The sequence below is a fragment of the Scatophagus argus genome, chromosome 11 (genome assembly GCF_020382885.2).
Source record: "Scatophagus argus isolate fScaArg1 chromosome 11, fScaArg1.pri, whole genome shotgun sequence".
Classification (NCBI taxonomy): Eukaryota; Metazoa; Chordata; class Actinopteri; family Scatophagidae; genus Scatophagus; species Scatophagus argus.
Window position 1 is genome coordinate 16,640,965 of NC_058503.1, and position 16,944 is coordinate 16,657,908.

At 41.3% G+C, this 16,944-nt stretch overlaps 3 protein-coding genes across 3 annotated transcripts; 1 reads left to right on the plus strand and 2 right to left on the minus strand.

Annotated features, from left to right (window-relative positions):
* Positions 1 to 4,224: 4,224 nt before the first annotated feature.
* LOC124067205 (frizzled-7-A-like) lies at positions 4,225 to 9,002 on the plus strand. Its single transcript, XM_046404359.1, has one exon. It carries the CDS (start codon positions 4,704 to 4,706, stop codon positions 6,405 to 6,407), a length of 1,704 nt encoding a protein of 567 aa, XP_046260315.1. The 5' UTR covers positions 4,225 to 4,703; the 3' UTR covers positions 6,408 to 9,002.
* Positions 9,003 to 11,027: 2,025 nt separating this feature from the next.
* LOC124067212 (olfactory receptor 4D1-like) lies at positions 11,028 to 12,501 on the minus strand. The gene has a single exon (XM_046404367.1). It carries the CDS (start codon positions 11,952 to 11,954, stop codon positions 11,028 to 11,030), a length of 927 nt encoding a protein of 308 aa, XP_046260323.1. The 5' UTR covers positions 11,955 to 12,501.
* A 1,870-nt stretch (positions 12,502 to 14,371) lies between these two features.
* On the minus strand, positions 14,372 to 15,302 carry LOC124067213 (olfactory receptor 4D1-like). Its single transcript, XM_046404368.1, has one exon. The coding sequence runs from the start codon at positions 15,296 to 15,298 to the stop codon at positions 14,372 to 14,374; it is 927 nt and encodes a 308-aa protein (XP_046260324.1). The 5' UTR covers positions 15,299 to 15,302.
* Positions 15,303 to 16,944: the final 1,642 nt, after the last annotated feature.

Sequence of the window (16,944 nt, forward strand, 5' to 3'; positions counted from 1 at the left end):
TTTAAACCTCACTGCTCGAAAAACACTTCATACTGTTGGTCAGCCAACATATCCTGTAAGACGTCCGCGGATTTGAAAACCTCGTCAGACCAAACAAAAAGGCTCGTGTTTTTCCACCTCAGATCCGAGTCTAAATAGTTGTTCAGTATTGGGTTTCACACGGCAGCTCAAATACTTTGCATGGTGGTCATGCTTCTGGCCGTCCCTGAACGGCACAAGCACAGTCCAAACCATCAAAGTCTTTTTTGTTTTGTTTATTTCACTTTGGCCTACTGTAAATCTGTTTGTTGTTTGTGTAACACATTTTTTTCCTCTGCAGCAGATGTCCAGCTGCAGCAGAGTGGAGTTCAAACAGTGACTGACTGTCTGGAAACCTGCTGGACTGCCCACAGCAACTTGGCCACTGCAGACGCTATCTACATAAACATACACACACACACAAACAGCGACAGTTAAAACACGACGAAGTGCATCCATTTGACCTGGTGTGGCTACTGACTGCTGCGTTTTGCACCATGAGGAGAAACGAGGAGTGTGTGAGTGAGTGTGAGGGATCAAAGTGATTTCAAGACACTCATCTTTAACAGTGTATAAGTTGTACATGTTTGTGCCTGTGTGGTTATTTTACCAGCATGCATTTTAACTTGATATTTAACTATGCTATTCCAAGAGAATTGTGCTTCGATTTGTCCTGCAAATTGATGTTTGAGCAATGAAATTATTTGAGCATGGGAATTTCTAGAACTACATTCCTTCTGGATGAATAAAATGCCTTAATCTCATTTAATCTCTTTTTTTGTTTGTTTTATATGTTTGAAGAGTTTGGCCTCACATCTATTTTGGGATTTGGGGTGGAAAATTGTCTTATTTCAGGTTATTTGTCATGACTACACCTACATGGGGGCACGTTAGGCAACAACAGCAGGATGGCTTGATTACGTTCTGTTATCATATTTAAGAATGTGAAAAAACATTCAGTCATATTCCTCGGACTGAATCATGTTCCAGCTCTGCGACTGACTGGTGACCAGTCCAGGGTGTACCCCGCCTCTCGCCCGTAGTCAGCTGGGATAGGCTCCAGCCCCGCCGCCACCCTGACGGATATGCGATGTAGAAAATGGATAGATGGATGGCTGAATCATGTTCCATACATAAAATGCGACGATACAGAAAACATAGCGATAGGTCACTGGGATGTTCATTCATCAGAGCCATGGCAGCTGCCAAAAAGACCCACCCACCCATTCATTCAGTAACTTTTGCCTGCTTGCATCCATCGAGTCGAACATCACTTGGTTGTGTGGGCTCACTGGGCTGTGACACTCAGACGCTGACTTGTCTAATTCTCTCCTGGGAAATCAGTGTACTAAAAACATCAATAGCTTTGAGTCCTCAATTATTACACAGCTGTGCATCAGCTGTGCATACTGAGGTTGAGAGTCCAGTCCTCTAGTCAGAAGCAGCGGCCAATAAATTTGACTCACCCTCCATAGCGATAATTAAGCTATCCGAGGGTCCTAGCTTAAGTCTTTGTGTGTCTGCCATTCAGCTCATATGTTCATGTGTAATCATAATGTCTTTTCTTAGCATATTTTAACTCAGAGGTCACAGATTTTACCCCCACAGCTGCTGGGTGTCTCTTGGCATCTCCAAACCACAATGGAGTCAGTTTATTTACATGCAAGATGCCTGCTTCTTATTTGACTGTGCACAGTGGAAACAGACAGGAAAGATGAAAGCAATCAAAGGATAATGTGCAACAAACCTCGCCAGCTGCACTCAAACTGGGCATGTCGGCAGATGTTCTGGATGTCCAAAAAACATGCCATCAGAAGTGTGGACATAAGCCTGATTTCCATTGTTAGCCATTATCAGTCCATTCAACAGTGCTTGGAGTTTATCCCAGAATGCCCTGCGTGAGTGGTGGGCTACACTCAGGCTAATAAATTTTACGTGGCCAGGCAACCACTCACACCTGCATTCACAAATATAAAATAAACTTGCCTTGGTATGTAAGTTTATTGCCTATTTTAGTAACAATCAGTTATAGTGTTGTAGATTTGAAGTTGCTGTAAATTTTTAATCTTTTTTGGCTTTGTTTCAGTTATGTGGCACAATATTCCAGAAGTCTAAAGTTATTCTAAAGTCTGTTTGGGACTGTGGAAACCAGACTGCTAATGATCTGACAGTTTTCATATGGTAACACACAGTCAAATATGCATTTAGGTCCCAAACCATTTGAGGAAGTTTGTAGATGAACAGAGGTATTTAAAACTTTAACACAAGTTGATAGGAGTGCAAAAAACTTTAGAATTGGTGCAATTTGTTTCAGTTTTAGGTCGCCTTTGTTACAACCATAGGAGCAACATAATGAACAAGCTGAAAGCTGAGTTTTTCGTGGGGAGATTGTCCGGCATGCTAGGAAAGGCATGAACAAGGCCTGTCTGGACATGAATCATATGATTCTTGTTATTTTAGCAGTGAGCAGGCTTACTAAAATGTGGATGAGATTCCATGAATGCACCACAAGAGTTGAGTGGGTCAACTGAATATCAGCATTTATTCTTTTGTCTTTATTGATAGCTATAATTTTCATACACTGTACTTATGAGGAGAGTCTTTACAGGCCTGTAGTTGCTTGGGTACAGAGATTACTTTGCTAATAAGTAAAACTGTTATTATTTTGCATCATTTGACGTCATGGAAGCGCTAACTAAAACAGGCCAAACAACTGAGGCTTTGGGAAGGGAGCATCTCATGTTGACTGCTTAGTTGTGGAACAAAACAAAGTTGTCCCTGTCCTGCAGGAGTGTCTAACCCACTTTTCCCATCTTTTTAGTCATATTATGGTCAGCTCTGCCTCAGTCAGTACAAAGACTGAATCAGTTGCGTGAAGTTTCCAGATGAGCCTCACCCTGTGGTCGGTCAGAAATCCAGATGAACCTACCGGCCTCTTTTAGCCTAACTTGTCTTTTTTATAGGCCAGTTTACAGCTGGGAACTACTACTACTACTGACTTTTCCCTTTGGTTCAGATTTTCTTCATGTGCTCCCTCCTCTTTCTCCTCCTGCCCTCTTTAACCTTCTCTCTTCTTCCTGTCCCTTCCCCCACCTCAGCCTGCACCCACCCTCTTTTATCCCACTCGGGGTAGAAACACACCAAATGCAGGCAAGGCCACCAGGAACCTTCTACACCTCCCACACTTGGTCGCCTGTGAGCAGACTGATCACGCTGTCACGCCAAATTTACTGCTGATTTGCCTGCTGTTGCTGTTTATTCCCACAATGATGCAGATCACTTAAGGTGCTGCATCTGATTGTTTGAAATGAAACCTTTTAAGCAGTAAACAGCAACAGGTACTTGTGGTGCTTGCTGTGGTTAAAGTGCTGGGATCCATCTGGGTTTTTTTCATGGTTTGCTCACTGTGCTGCAATGTGTTTACATGTCCTACACAAAGTGAGTGCCTGTGTAGAGATTCTGTGAGGAGAAGGAGAGGGCTCAGCTTCACAGCTGCAAAATGGCATAAAACCCAGTAGACTTAAACACAACTTTCTGCAACTTTCAGAGAACACAACATGTTCTACAGCAATTGAGAAAAACTCTCTTTTTTGTCTTATAATTTCTAGCTTTTCTTCTTTTCTGTAAAGGTTTTGTGTTGTTCTCTTCCAAGCAAAGGTAACACAATACATTGAAAATTTTAATTTAATTTAATTATGATTATTTTCACATTTGTGATAATTGTCTAAAATAATTCATAGCTCCCCTCCTATTCTGAGTAGATTTTTACTGTAATATACTTTAACTCACTGTACTTTCAACTGCGTTTAAAAAAAATGTAAACAATTAAGAAATAACTAGAATTTGCTTCAGTAGAGAAGAGAAATGCAAAAAAGAGGAATTAATGAAGAATAAGATAGTTGACAAGCATTTATGTAAAGAAGCAAGAAAAATGGCATTTTATATATCATCTATGAAATGTAAATGCGCTATGAAAATGCTGCTATAAGAAAAATGTTCCGAAATATTAATCAGTAAATAGTTATTTTCTATAAAATCTCTGGTGTAATTGCTTTAACGTATTTCCTTCCATAAGGACTACAAGCCAATCACGACAGAATCCTGTAGGAAAACAAATGCCGGGATTGGCTGAGACGCAGCATCGGTTTCAAGGCACCCGGCGTTCTGTCGAGAGGGGGGGTGTCTTGTGAATGGAGGGGCGCCTGGAAACCGGTGGAATCTGCACGGAGCGAGCAGAGCGATCCTCTGGACTCCCAACCGCTCAGCATGCGAGGCGACGCTCTGTGTAAAGTCAAGTCGAAAAACGATGGAAATATAAGACTTTTTGAGTTGTAACTATTTCTCGATACACGTTTAAGTGTTAAACGCGCCGGAGCAATGTGGATTTGTACTACTTAAGGAAAATGGGACTTTAAGTGTTATTTTCACCGGACTGGCAGAGAGAGTGGGCTGCTTGGAGTCACTTACAAAGACCATCAAGAAGTCATGACACGACGGACGTTTTTCTTGGATTTATCTTCATAAAATACGAGGAAAGGACGATCGGGGCCATTTCAACTCGAACTACTCGGACTACAAGCGAAGTGTGGCGACATTTAACGTAGATATTCTTTGCTTTTCAGTCGTTTTCAAGTCGCCCTACTTGGATCAAAGTTTTTCCTTCCCTCCCCCCCTCCTCCTCAACTATGGCGGCGGCCAGGTCCACCACTGGCTCCGTTTTGCTGCGGATCATGTGGCTGATGTGCGGACTGTTCTCGTTCACTTCTGCTCAGCATTACAATAGTGAAAGTGGCATATCCGTCCCAGAACACGGGTTTTGCCAGCCCATCTCCATCCCGCTTTGCACCGACATCGCCTACAACCAGACCATCATGCCGAACCTCCTGGGCCACACGAACCAGGAGGACGCCGGACTAGAGGTGCACCAGTTCTACCCTCTGGTTAAGGTCCAGTGCTCTGCGGATCTCAAGTTCTTCCTCTGCTCCATGTATGCGCCGGTCTGCACAGTGCTGGAGCAGGCCATCCCTCCTTGCCGGTCCCTGTGTGAACGTGCACGACAAGGATGTGAAGCCTTGATGAATAAATTTGGCTTCCAGTGGCCGGAGCGGCTCCGCTGCGAAGCTTTCCCCGTCCACGGAGCCGGCGAGATCTGCGTCGGCCAGAACACATCCGAACCCAGCAGCCCGGCTTCCTCGTCTTCTCCTTACGCACCCGACCCTGTGACCCTTCCCCCAAGCATAGGGCGACCCAACCAACGCCCGCCCCCGCACAACCAGTACCACCAGTTCTCCTGTCCTCTGCAGCTAGAGGTACCTCCCTACCTGGGCTACCGATTCATGGGGGTCAAAGACTGCGGGGCCCCATGCGAGCCCACCAAACCCACCGGCATCATGTATTTCCGGGAGGATGAAGTAAAATTCGGCCGGCTCTGGGTTGGAATCTGGTCCATTCTGTGCTGCGTTAGCACCTTGTTCACGGTGCTCACCTATTTAGTGGACATGAGGCGATTCAGATACCCCGAGAGGCCCATCATCTTTTTATCCGGGTGTTATTTCATGGTGGCGGTGGCCTATGCTGCTGGGTTTTTCCTGGAGGATAAAGTTGTTTGTGTGGATAAATTCAAGGAGGACGGCTACAGGACCGTGGCCCAAGGGACAAAAAAGGAGGGCTGCACCATCCTCTTCATGGTATTATACTTTTTTGGTATGGCCAGCTCCATCTGGTGGGTGATTTTGTCCCTGACTTGGTTCCTCTCTGCTGGGATGAAATGGGGCCATGAGGCGATCGAAGCCAACTCCCAGTACTTCCACCTGGCGGCATGGGCTGTCCCGGCCATCAAAACCATCACCATCCTCGCCATGGGTCAGGTGGACGGCGACGTACTGACCGGGGTGTGTTTCGTAGGGATTTTCAACGTGGACTCCCTCCGCGGCTTCGTCCTGGCCCCGCTTTTTGTATACCTGTTCATCGGCACGTCCTTCCTTCTGGCCGGCTTCGTGTCCCTCTTTCGGATCCGCACCATCATGAAGCATGACGGCACCAAGACGGAGAAGCTGGAGAAGCTGATGGTGCGGATCGGCGTGTTCAGTGTGCTCTACACGGTACCGGCAACCATTGTGATCGCATGTTACTTCTACGAGCAGGCCTTCAGGGAGCACTGGGAGCGGACCTGGCACATGCAGACCTGTAAACGCTTCGCCGTACCTTGTCCGGTTCACAACTTCGCCCCCATGACCCCGGACTTCACAGTGTTCATGATCAAATACCTGATGACCATGATAGTCGGGATCACCTCGGGTTTCTGGGTCTGGTCCGGGAAGACTCTTCAGTCCTGGAGGAGGTTTTACAAGCGCCTTAGCAACGCCAACCACGGGGAGACAACGGTGTAAAGTCAAGAGGATGAGAAGGCGCAAAGCCACGGAGATTTGGATGTAATCAACATCTACATGAGGTCAAATAGCTTTCATTTTTAATACCATTTTGGACGTATTTTGATCGGATTTTTGTGTTTTAAGGTTGTGATAGCAAATCAGACTTAATCGGAACTTTAATCTATATTCGATAGAAACTGGACATATTTTTGGTACATATATATCTTTTTTTTTTTTCTTTTTTTTTTGTCGTAATCAGAGAGCACACACTCTTGGCATTTGCATCTCTGGATTGTGAAGTGGTGTAAGCGGCCATACTGGTCCCTGGACTGTAATGTCAGACCGGTACAGTTACTTTTAATACGACACTCCATGCATATTATTGATTATATCCTTTAATATCACAATTTGAATGTACTTCCTGTCTGCTCTGGTGGGAGCTTCTCAGTGGAAAACACCATAACATAACAGACTGATGGGTCAAGCAGCGTGGCCTTCAGTCCACGCTGCAATAAAAAGGTCAAAGGTTTGATCTCTACAGCAGCCACACCCACTGACTGTGAATTGTTGGATTAGGGATGTCTGGATTATACATGCAAATTTGAAGTTACTCTGCCTTTAGCTACAGACTGAAATACTTTATGAACACGTGTGAGATATTGCAGAGCACAATCTTGCTTGTTTTTAATCTGAGGAATAATGCATCCAATCCTGACTCTGCCATAATGTGCCATGTGGCTGCCCAGAAATCAAAACAAATTATTTTGTTGTTTTATTTTAACTTTTTTTTTTTTTTTAAATCTTAATGTTTTTTTTAATTGTTCAGACTGTTGAGTATTTTCGCCTGTATTGAATGTTCACTCCGAAGGTGAATGAAGGTATGTATTGGTTTGCACAGCTATCCTTAAGGTTAAAAGTGTTAGAAATGACTGATTCATCACAGGGTAATCTTGATCAAACACCATCAGGAGACCACACACACACACACACACACACACACACACACGGGCCTCCGCCGCTCTCTGCAGTGAAGATACAACAGCTCATTGTTTGTCTCTGTGTGTGGTCTCTCCCCCCATCCAAAAGACTTTTTTAAGCTTTTAAGACATTCAAAGCACCATTTCGAGGATCCAGTTTTAATCCACACAGGCTGGAGATGGTTGCTCGGGATTTTTAATGTTATTTTATCCTGAATAAAGACGACTGTACACGTTCACACCTGTATTCAATCCAGTGTAACTGAATCTGCCTTAAACTCCCATCCCATCATTTCACCTGAGGGCAGACTGAACATTTTAGAGTTTTTAATCGACTATTATTTTAGTGTTTGGACTACCCGCCTTCACCCTCCACAGAGAAACTGTATTTATTTTCTTTCTCTCTGGAAACAGGATTTATGTGTGATGTTTTAAATCAGGGAAACACCAGAATGGAGGTCAGATGTTACAACCATGATTTTTTAAATTTTTTTTATTTGGAAACAGTTAAGGGGAGACCACCTGCAAGTGGTACCGACTCAGTGGAGAACAAAGCAGGTTGTGACAACAAAATTGATAACTGGATTCCTTTCAGAGCAATAGATGGAAATTTTGTCAGCTAATGCTCCTGTCATTAAAATAACTCACAGATTGTTTAATACATGGAAATAATCCAACCCAAAAGTGTATGTCAGGATTGGGGATGTTCGTTTGTTTTCTGAAACTTGAGTTTTTGAAACTGCAGTGGAAATTCAACACTCTTAATTCAAGTGAAAGTTTCTTAACAAGGCTGAAAGCATTACTGATAACAAAAACAATGTTGGCAAAAATGGTAAACAGTGTTTTAGGCCCATTGAACTGAAATCATAAATTCATTTCTCTGACTAAATAATCAAACCAGAAGGAGACCTTGATGGGAAATGTGAGCAAAAGATTGTTTTTATCCCGACTGAGACAGCTGCCAGACAGCATATGATTGCCAGAGGTTTTCTTGTCATGTAGCACATGTTCTCCACATAAATGATGAACAGAACCAGCCTGCAGCCATGACGGATGACTCACAACATTATGACCTTACACACCTGGTATTCTCCATATTTTTATTCTATAAAGCTTTGTTCTGAGTCCGCACGTAGCAGTACCAGACAGTGCACCCCAGGTACTAGTCTCCAGTTAGTAAAAGCAGTTTTTAGACAAGAAATTTTACGTTTCTCATGTGAATATACCACATACCTCAAACCCTGGTTAAAGGATTGAGTTAGGAAACAGGGCAACACTCCACTACACGCTAGTAATTTCTCGTCCATCAAGTTTTTACCTAACAAGGCAAACATACGGTGTAATTGTCTTCAGGCAGGTGAGATCTGTGATGCCAGACTGATGTTTGTCTTGTACTGAGCTTTCAGAAGGAATAGTGTGTGTGTGTGTGTGTGCATGTGTGTGTTTGTGGGGTCCCCCCCCCCCTTCGCCAGAACATATGCAACCTCCTAAGTAAACACAGACTCTGTTTTTTTTTAAAGGCATATTGTATTTATGGTGATACTCATTTTTTGTCTATGTTTTTTTTTTACTTGTTTTTTAACGAGATAAGCCTGTTATATGTGTACAGTTTGAATAAAAACGATGCGGTTTGTTACGTGGCGAGCCCTGTGGTTTGTCTTTAGAAATGAAAACGTTTGCATGTTGAAGTTATGAGTTCTTGACCTTGGAAACAGCAGTTGACAAAACAATCTCAGTGATTGTTTTGTCAACTGTAAGTGTAAGTTCAGACTGTTTCGTTCATGTTGTTCATATTGTTAAATAATGCAGCAGAAGTAAAGCAAGGGTTCCCTACAAAGTGTTTTTTTGACCAGCCAAACCAGTTTTGTGTCTTATTGCTTTCACTTGACGCTGAGACCTCATGGCATGCCAGTGAAAATACTTGTCACACTACATACATTATCAATGGCACACGGGTGACATTGTGATGCTGCTTAGCAGGCCAACAAATGAACAACACAAGTCCTACAGACCTTAGTGTTACTGATAATAACCAGCCACAGCCTGAACTGTTTTGTGTCATGAATTCCCAATGTCTTAAATGGAAAACTGAAAAACAAAAACAAAGCAAAACAGTTTTGCTTCTTTAACTATTCAAGTTATTCTGTGTAAATGTGAATATGGTCCGGACTCTGCAATGCTTGTTTATGCTGTTCAAACAAAATGGATAGATAGATGAATCATGTGGAGTAAAACACTCCACTTTTGTCAGCATATTGTATTAGCTTGTGTGAGTACAGCAGAGAGACAAATAAAAGTACCCAAATGCTTATGTCTAAGGGAAAAAGGTGGAGATAAGAGTGAAACCGAGGGAAAGGAGCAGCAGTGAGAACCTGATTTTACTGAAGCTGATCACTGCTGCAGACATGCGATAACAGCACCTCATTACAAAGGGGTATAGACGGCTCAAAAGTTAGATTTTATAAATGAGACCATCTATATATAACATAAATAATAATAATATAATATAAATTATATATAATAATACTACTCTGCGTGCAAATGCTAATCTCTGCTTTACCACAGGCCACATATGACTTAACCTCCACTAATGTTCCAGTTTTTTATAATTAAAAGGCCACAGCACCACATGCTCATGTGAATGAGGAGCACACAGCAGTGATAACCAGCTTCTGTGTGGGGATTTTTTCACACCTAATCCAGTAAACACTTCATTACTTTCATTTTAAATGAATTCACTGATACAAATTTTTTGAAAACGTATCAGAATTGATGAAGCAGAACCGGAGATATTATTTTATTTATTCCATACCTTCTTCTTTCTATCGTGGCTTGATCTTGGACGGAGCTTGGACTGTAAACAGATTTAATTCATAAATTGGTTTAGTTTTCCCTTTAAGGGTGGGCAGTACCCACCATGGATATATAAAGAAAACTATGAAGAGCCATGTAAAACCAGATTAATAGAACATATGCTTTATGATACTGACCTCTGGTGGCCACACGGTATGAATGCACTCATCTGTTTGCTTGCTGTTCCAAACAAATCAAATCATTCTGTTCCATTTACAAGTTTTTCTCAATTGAGAAAATGATTACATTTTGAGATCACAAAAGCAGCACAAATTTTAATTCACAAAACAGTAAATTGTGTTGTGTTCTCAAATATGTTTGTCCAATCAAAGTCACACTTTTTTCAGTTGCTAAGTCACCGTTCTGTAAAGTAAACTTTTCCAAAACTCACAACAAAACCTGCACTACAGCAGTCGATATGGAATAAACCACGGATTTGTTTTTATTGCTTTTACACAAAATGCGTTTAGTGGCCACAAACTGCAACTCGAACCACCACCATATGAATGCTAGATAGATTCACAGATATCAGAGAAATCCTAACGAGACAGGCATGGAAACTCCATGTTTTGACAATCTATCGCTTTACCTTCAGAGCTTTATAAAAGTATGCAAGCTGCTTCAAATAAATTGTCCTGTAGATGTAGAACTGAGGACAAATTTCTGGTCAATAATGCAGTCCCTGAAATTATTATCAAATGTACAATAAAAGAATTTCATATCAAATATTGTCTCTCTACATTTTTGTAATTTTGGCATATTATATTATATTTGTCAATAGATGTGATGCAGTAAATACAGTAAACATTTACTTTATATAAAACAGAAACTTTTCACATGATTGTCTTATCTTTGGTAAGTTAAATCCATACATAAAGGGAGTGATCATCGGTTGGCAAATGAGGAGATACACAGACAAAATTATACGTAATTTATCCGGCACAAGGGCCACATCAAACCTGGAATCAACAAAGTGAAAAATGCAGCCAACAAACAAGTTTGAAATTGTGACAATCTGAGGTGTGCAGTTGGAGACAGCTTTTTGTCTGCTTCCTTTAGACGTATTGAGACAAACAGCCAAAATCTTCATATAAGAGACTGAAATGAGACTAAATGGGATAACCATTGTTGCAAAGGCAAAAACCAGGTCAGATATTTGGTTAAGTGCTGAAACTGAACATGCAAGTTTAATTATTAAGTGGTGGTCACAAAACACTTTGTCAATGACATTTCCACAAAATTTCAAACGGATGACGAAAGATAATGCCAATATAAAATTAACAAATGAATACGTCCACACAAGCACAACGATCATGCCTACTCTTCCTGTGTTCATAATGACGTTGTAACGTAAAGGAGAACATATTGCAACATATCTGTCATAGGCCATGGCTGCTAAACTGCAAAACTCAACAGAACCACACGTGTAGATATAAGACATCTGCAGAAAACACCACGGCAGCGTCACTTCGTGTGTGTCTGAAAACATCTGTGAGAGCAGAAGAGGATACAGTGATGTGCTGGATGCAATTTCATTCACAAATAAATTACATAGCAATATGTACATCGGCTCATGCAACTTTTTGTCCACATATATGACTACAATAAGAGTTGTGTTTGCCACACATATGGACAAGTACCATAACAACATTATGCTGAAATATAAGTATTTTAACTCTCCAATATGTCCATAGGCTGCCAGCAAAAAAGACACAATCTCAGTTGAGTTCTCCATTTCTTCCTTGTGTATTGCGGGAGCCACACAGCGAAACAAAGAGCCTATCAGCAGAACTAACTCAGCAATAATGTTGTCTGTTATTGTGAATAATGCCCCAGACCAACATTCCACCTACATTTAAGTCTTTCTTAGGGGATATGAGATACAGAAGCAAAGGATCACAAAAATCGAATCAGTTTGAATCCTATTGTTTCGTAACATCTGAGCCAAAACTCTACCAAATCTCTTCACATACTAATATCCAACAGCACCAGAGAGTGTCTCACCACAGCGGTCAAAATAGCAAAGCTAAATGGATTATGGTCACAAAAGGAATAGCTGAATGATGCATGCATTATGATGCAGACAACTGTTTAAATGTTACAGATAGAGTATGACCCAACATCCCTGTATCCCACAGACATGTAGGTCCCCAGGTGGCTGCTGCCCTTCCAGCTACCAAGACTAAAGCCTCTCCTGACCTTTATACACCTCCTGTATAAACAGGTTGAGCTACACTAGCGCCAGGGCTCCAGGGTGCGGCCTTTCTGGTGCAAGTAAACATTTTCATTGGTTGTATGCTTAAATTTTGCAGGGCTGATTAAAAAAGAAGAAGAAAGAAAGACCAACTGGATGTGCAGATATGTGCCCTTGGACAGATATTAGTCTATAAAGACATTTTTTTGAAGAATACATTGTTAGCATATAGTGAGGTTTTATCTCCCAGTTTCCTTGCAGGAAAAAAATCTTGAGACATTACAGCCTTAAAACACAGTTGTGTTCATTCTGAATTATAATTACTGTTTTGTCAGTAACAAAGCTGAGCTGCTAGTCCCGCCTGTCCCAGGGCCTGAAAGGCACAGCCCAGACCCGAGTTCATTGACAGAGGTATCTGTTCCAACTGTCTTTTTGTACCCAGTGGTAAGATGCTTATGCACAGAGTTTCCTCTGGCAAGGTTTTGACACGGTGGGATGAGGGAGAGGAAGAGGGACTGATACAGCACCTGGATGAAGGCAAGTGAGACGACCCATAACCAGATTATCATAGTTTATAAAAAGACAGTATAGTGAAGATCGAAACGTTGTATACATGAGACATAATTCAACCCTGGCGAGGCACATTCCCCTTGTGCTGGAAAAAAAGGACTGGCTGGAGACGAACAACTCCATGGTTAGCTGACTCAGGGACTGGAGCTAGCAGCAGACTAGCAGGTTGGAAATAGTCTAGGTGACTGTCAACAGTTCTGGTGGTTGACTCAGGTCAGGAAGGCTGCAAGCTCACAAACCTGAGCCTCATCGAGCAGAGTGCAGAGTTTTTGCTAGCGGGCTGAAGGCTAGCTGACTGGAGGACATCTTGTTAAAAGCTAGCAGATTCCAGACTGCCTGACTGGAGGTTACCAGACTCAGCAATAGGAGCAGGCAGAGCGGCTAACCTGCTACACGCTAAGCCCAGCATGGGTGGTTATAGCCCCCAGCTTATCCTCAGTGTCCATATTACTGTTGATCCAAAAGGAGAACTTATTCATGGCAGACGTCAAAGAAGACCAGGCAGACAGATTGAAAAAAAAAACCCCAAAAAACAAAGAAACGAACCTTAAAGACAACAAGCTGAGTACAAGGCAACAAAACAGATGGGCAACAAAAACTAAGGAAAAATCCAACAGTAAATGTTCAGAAGGCCTACAGTGAAAGATCACGTCTGCAGTCATAGATCTCAGTGTGAGTTCCCACCAACTTTTAGGAAAGCTGAAATCAACCCACCACCATTTTGTCCAGCGGAGTTGACTGTTTCAGTGTAGCACTCTGTGTGCTGCTTCAGGCTGCAAATACTTTTACTACTATTTTGTACTATTTCTTTTTGTCTCTACAAATATAGAATTCTGCTTATCTGACAGTTTCTTTGTGACTGCAGCCCTATTGCATGGTCATGGTGGTGAAAACAATGTGCAGTAGAGTAATACAGGCCTGATATTTTCAGATCTCTCATATGGTGTTTTATGAGTAAAGTGATAATAGATTTTGTCAGAAAAGGGGAAATATTCAGTTGACAAGTGAATGTGATGGTGACTCTGATCAGCAGCAGCTGAGCTGAGGAATGCATCACAGCACAATATTTTTTATTTACTCACTTTCTTTCAATGAATTTTTATAGTTATAGGCATAATAATATTGTCAGTGATTAATATTGTTCCGTGTTTGGCTGTAATATGACGTGTTATTTTACTAGTGCAGGAAGAAAACATTTAGCTTTCTGAAATCTGACCATGCCAGGTATTAAGGAGAAATAAATGACATTACAAAAAGTGATTTGCACATTTTTGTTATTTTTGAAAATTATATAAGATGCATACAACTGGAGACAAACTTAATGCTATTTTTCCCACAAAGCAGACATAGCCATCCCAACCAAACTCTTAAACCATGAAGAAGAGTATTTACTTCATATGAAACAGAAATCTTTCAAACGATTGTCTTATCTTTGGAAAGTTAAATCCATACATAAAGGGAGTGATGATCGGTTGGCAAATGAGGAGATACACAGACAAAATTATACGTAATTTATCCGGCACAAGGGCCACATCAAACCTGGAATCAACAAAGTGAAAAATACAGCCAACAAACATATTCGATAATGAGACAATCTGAGGTGTGCAGGTGGAGACAGCTTTTTGTCTGTTTTCTTTGGACGTATTGAGACAAACAGCCAAAATCTTCATATAAGAGACTAAAATGAGACTAAATGGGATAACCATTGTTGCAAAGGCAAAAACCAGGTCAGATATTTGGTTAAGTGCTGAAACTGAACATGCAAGTTTAATTATTAAGTGGTGGTCACAAAACACTTTGTCAATGACATTTCCACAAAATTTCAAACGGATGACAAAAGATAATGCCAATATAAAATTAACAAATGAATACGTCCACACAAGCACAATGATCATGCCTACTCTTCCTGTGTTCATAATGACGTTGTAACGTAAAGGAGAACATATTGCAACATATCTGTCATAGGCCATGGCTGCTAAACTGCAAAACTCAACAGAACCACACGTGTAGATATAAGACATCTGCAGAAAACACCACGGCAGCGTCACTTCGTGTGTGTCTGAAAACATCTGTGAGAGCAGAAGAGGATACAGTGATGTGCTGCCACCAATTTCATTCACAAATAAATTACATAGCAATATATACATCGGCTCATGCAACTTTTTGTCCACATATATGACTATAATAAGAGTTGTGTTTGCCACACATATGGACAAGTACCATAACAACATTATGCTGAAATATAAGTATTTTAACTCTCCAATATGTCCATAGGCTGCCAGCACAAAAGACACAATCTCAGTTGAGTTCTCCATTTCTTCCTTGTGTATTGCGGGAGCCACACAGCAAAACTGAGAGCCTATTGGCAGAACCAACTCAGCAATAATGTTGTCTGTTATTGTGAATAATGCCCCAGACCAATATTCCACCCACATTTAAAGTGTTGTCTGTTACTATCCCTTTGAATAATGTTACAGCTCAATACTGTACTGACTGAGACATTTTTTTTTAGAAACATTTAAGAACAGAAACAAATTATCACAACCACAGCCTCATTAGTTTGAACCATGGCTAAACTTATTTTCCCAGCAACTGAGCAGAATCTCTCAACACTGATCTCTGCACACCAGTGTGCAACAGCACAAGAGAGTCTCTCACCACAGCTGGCAAAGTAACAAAAGCTGGATAGGCTGGATGGATTATGGCCATAAAGGAATAAAACCTAACTTGGTTAATGGGTATATTTAAGAAACAACTTGTGTAATTTGATTTGTCCTCTCAGTACACTCTTCAGACAGGAGGCATCAGTAAACAACATAAAGCATACAGCCTATGAATCATTCACATTTTACACATGTGATCCAACATCCCTGTGTCTCGTAGACATGTCTCCACGTGGCTGCTGCTGCTGCCCTCCCAGCTGAACAAGACAAAAGCCCCTACTGAACTTTATACGGTTTCGACACAAAGAGGTGGGTTGGACGGTGGACGGTGCCGCAGGGGGCCAAGCAGCCAATACAAGCTGAAAAACCTTTCTTTACAGAAACAAGCACATCACATTGTAAATGTACAATGTGCTGGCCACATATGCAGAACTGCATCATTATTATTATTACTTGTCATTAAGTGTCATTTGATTCATGCTGACCACGACAACATAACTTGTGTTAAGAATTGTTTTATTGACCTCACCTACAGTGGTACAGTTTGGACTGGTCATTAAAATGTCATTAAGTGTTTTTGCACTGTCAAGTGTTTCTACAGTGTTGTGACTCACTTTCTTGACTCCAACTGCAGTAATTGCACTTGGGCTTTTCTTTAAGATGCCATTAAACGTTTGAGACCTGTTTGATGTTTACAGAGTTTCCTGATAAAGAGATAACTTTACTTGTTTCTAAAGTAACCTCAAACTGCTGTTAACTGTCTGCCATTAGCTCAGTTAGCTGTGCAACAGCAGGCAACCCATCAAAAAATCACATATGCTATACTGACAAAAGTATTGGGCCCCCTGACTATCACACCAGTGGGAACGTTTGGGGGGGGGGCAGTCAATCACAGGTCAACTCACCTTGTATAAAGGTGCCAACAGATTATAGAGCTCAGTGTAAAAGGCCACACCCTGTAGCCCAGAAATCAAGACTTCCCTCTGCTTTCGATATGGTTTCAACTATGATTGAGGAAGTAACAACCAGCAAAGTAAAGGCAATTCCTTTGAATGGTTGATTGATGGATGGATGAATTACAATGTTTAAAATAAATTCCAGTGAAATTTGGAAGTAAAACACTCTCTAAACTGTGTGAAGAGGAGGCAGACAAGTTTTAACAATTGTAACAATGCATTAAATATACTGGAGTAAACAGGAGTCAGGAGAAAGATTAATATCATGTCATGCTAATGTCAGTCATTAAAAATGATTATGTGCAACTTGTTTGTTTGTTTCTCCTTTATCAGAATTTCCAG

Coding starts and splice junctions, on each gene's coding strand:
- LOC124067205 (XM_046404359.1), top strand. CDS start 4,704: ATGGCGGCGGCCAGGTCCACCACTGGCTCCGTTTTGCTGCGGATCATG.
- LOC124067212 (XM_046404367.1), bottom strand. CDS start 11,954: ATGGAGAACTCAACTGAGATTGTGTCTTTTTTGCTGGCAGCCTATGGA.
- LOC124067213 (XM_046404368.1), bottom strand. CDS start 15,298: ATGGAGAACTCAACTGAGATTGTGTCTTTTGTGCTGGCAGCCTATGGA.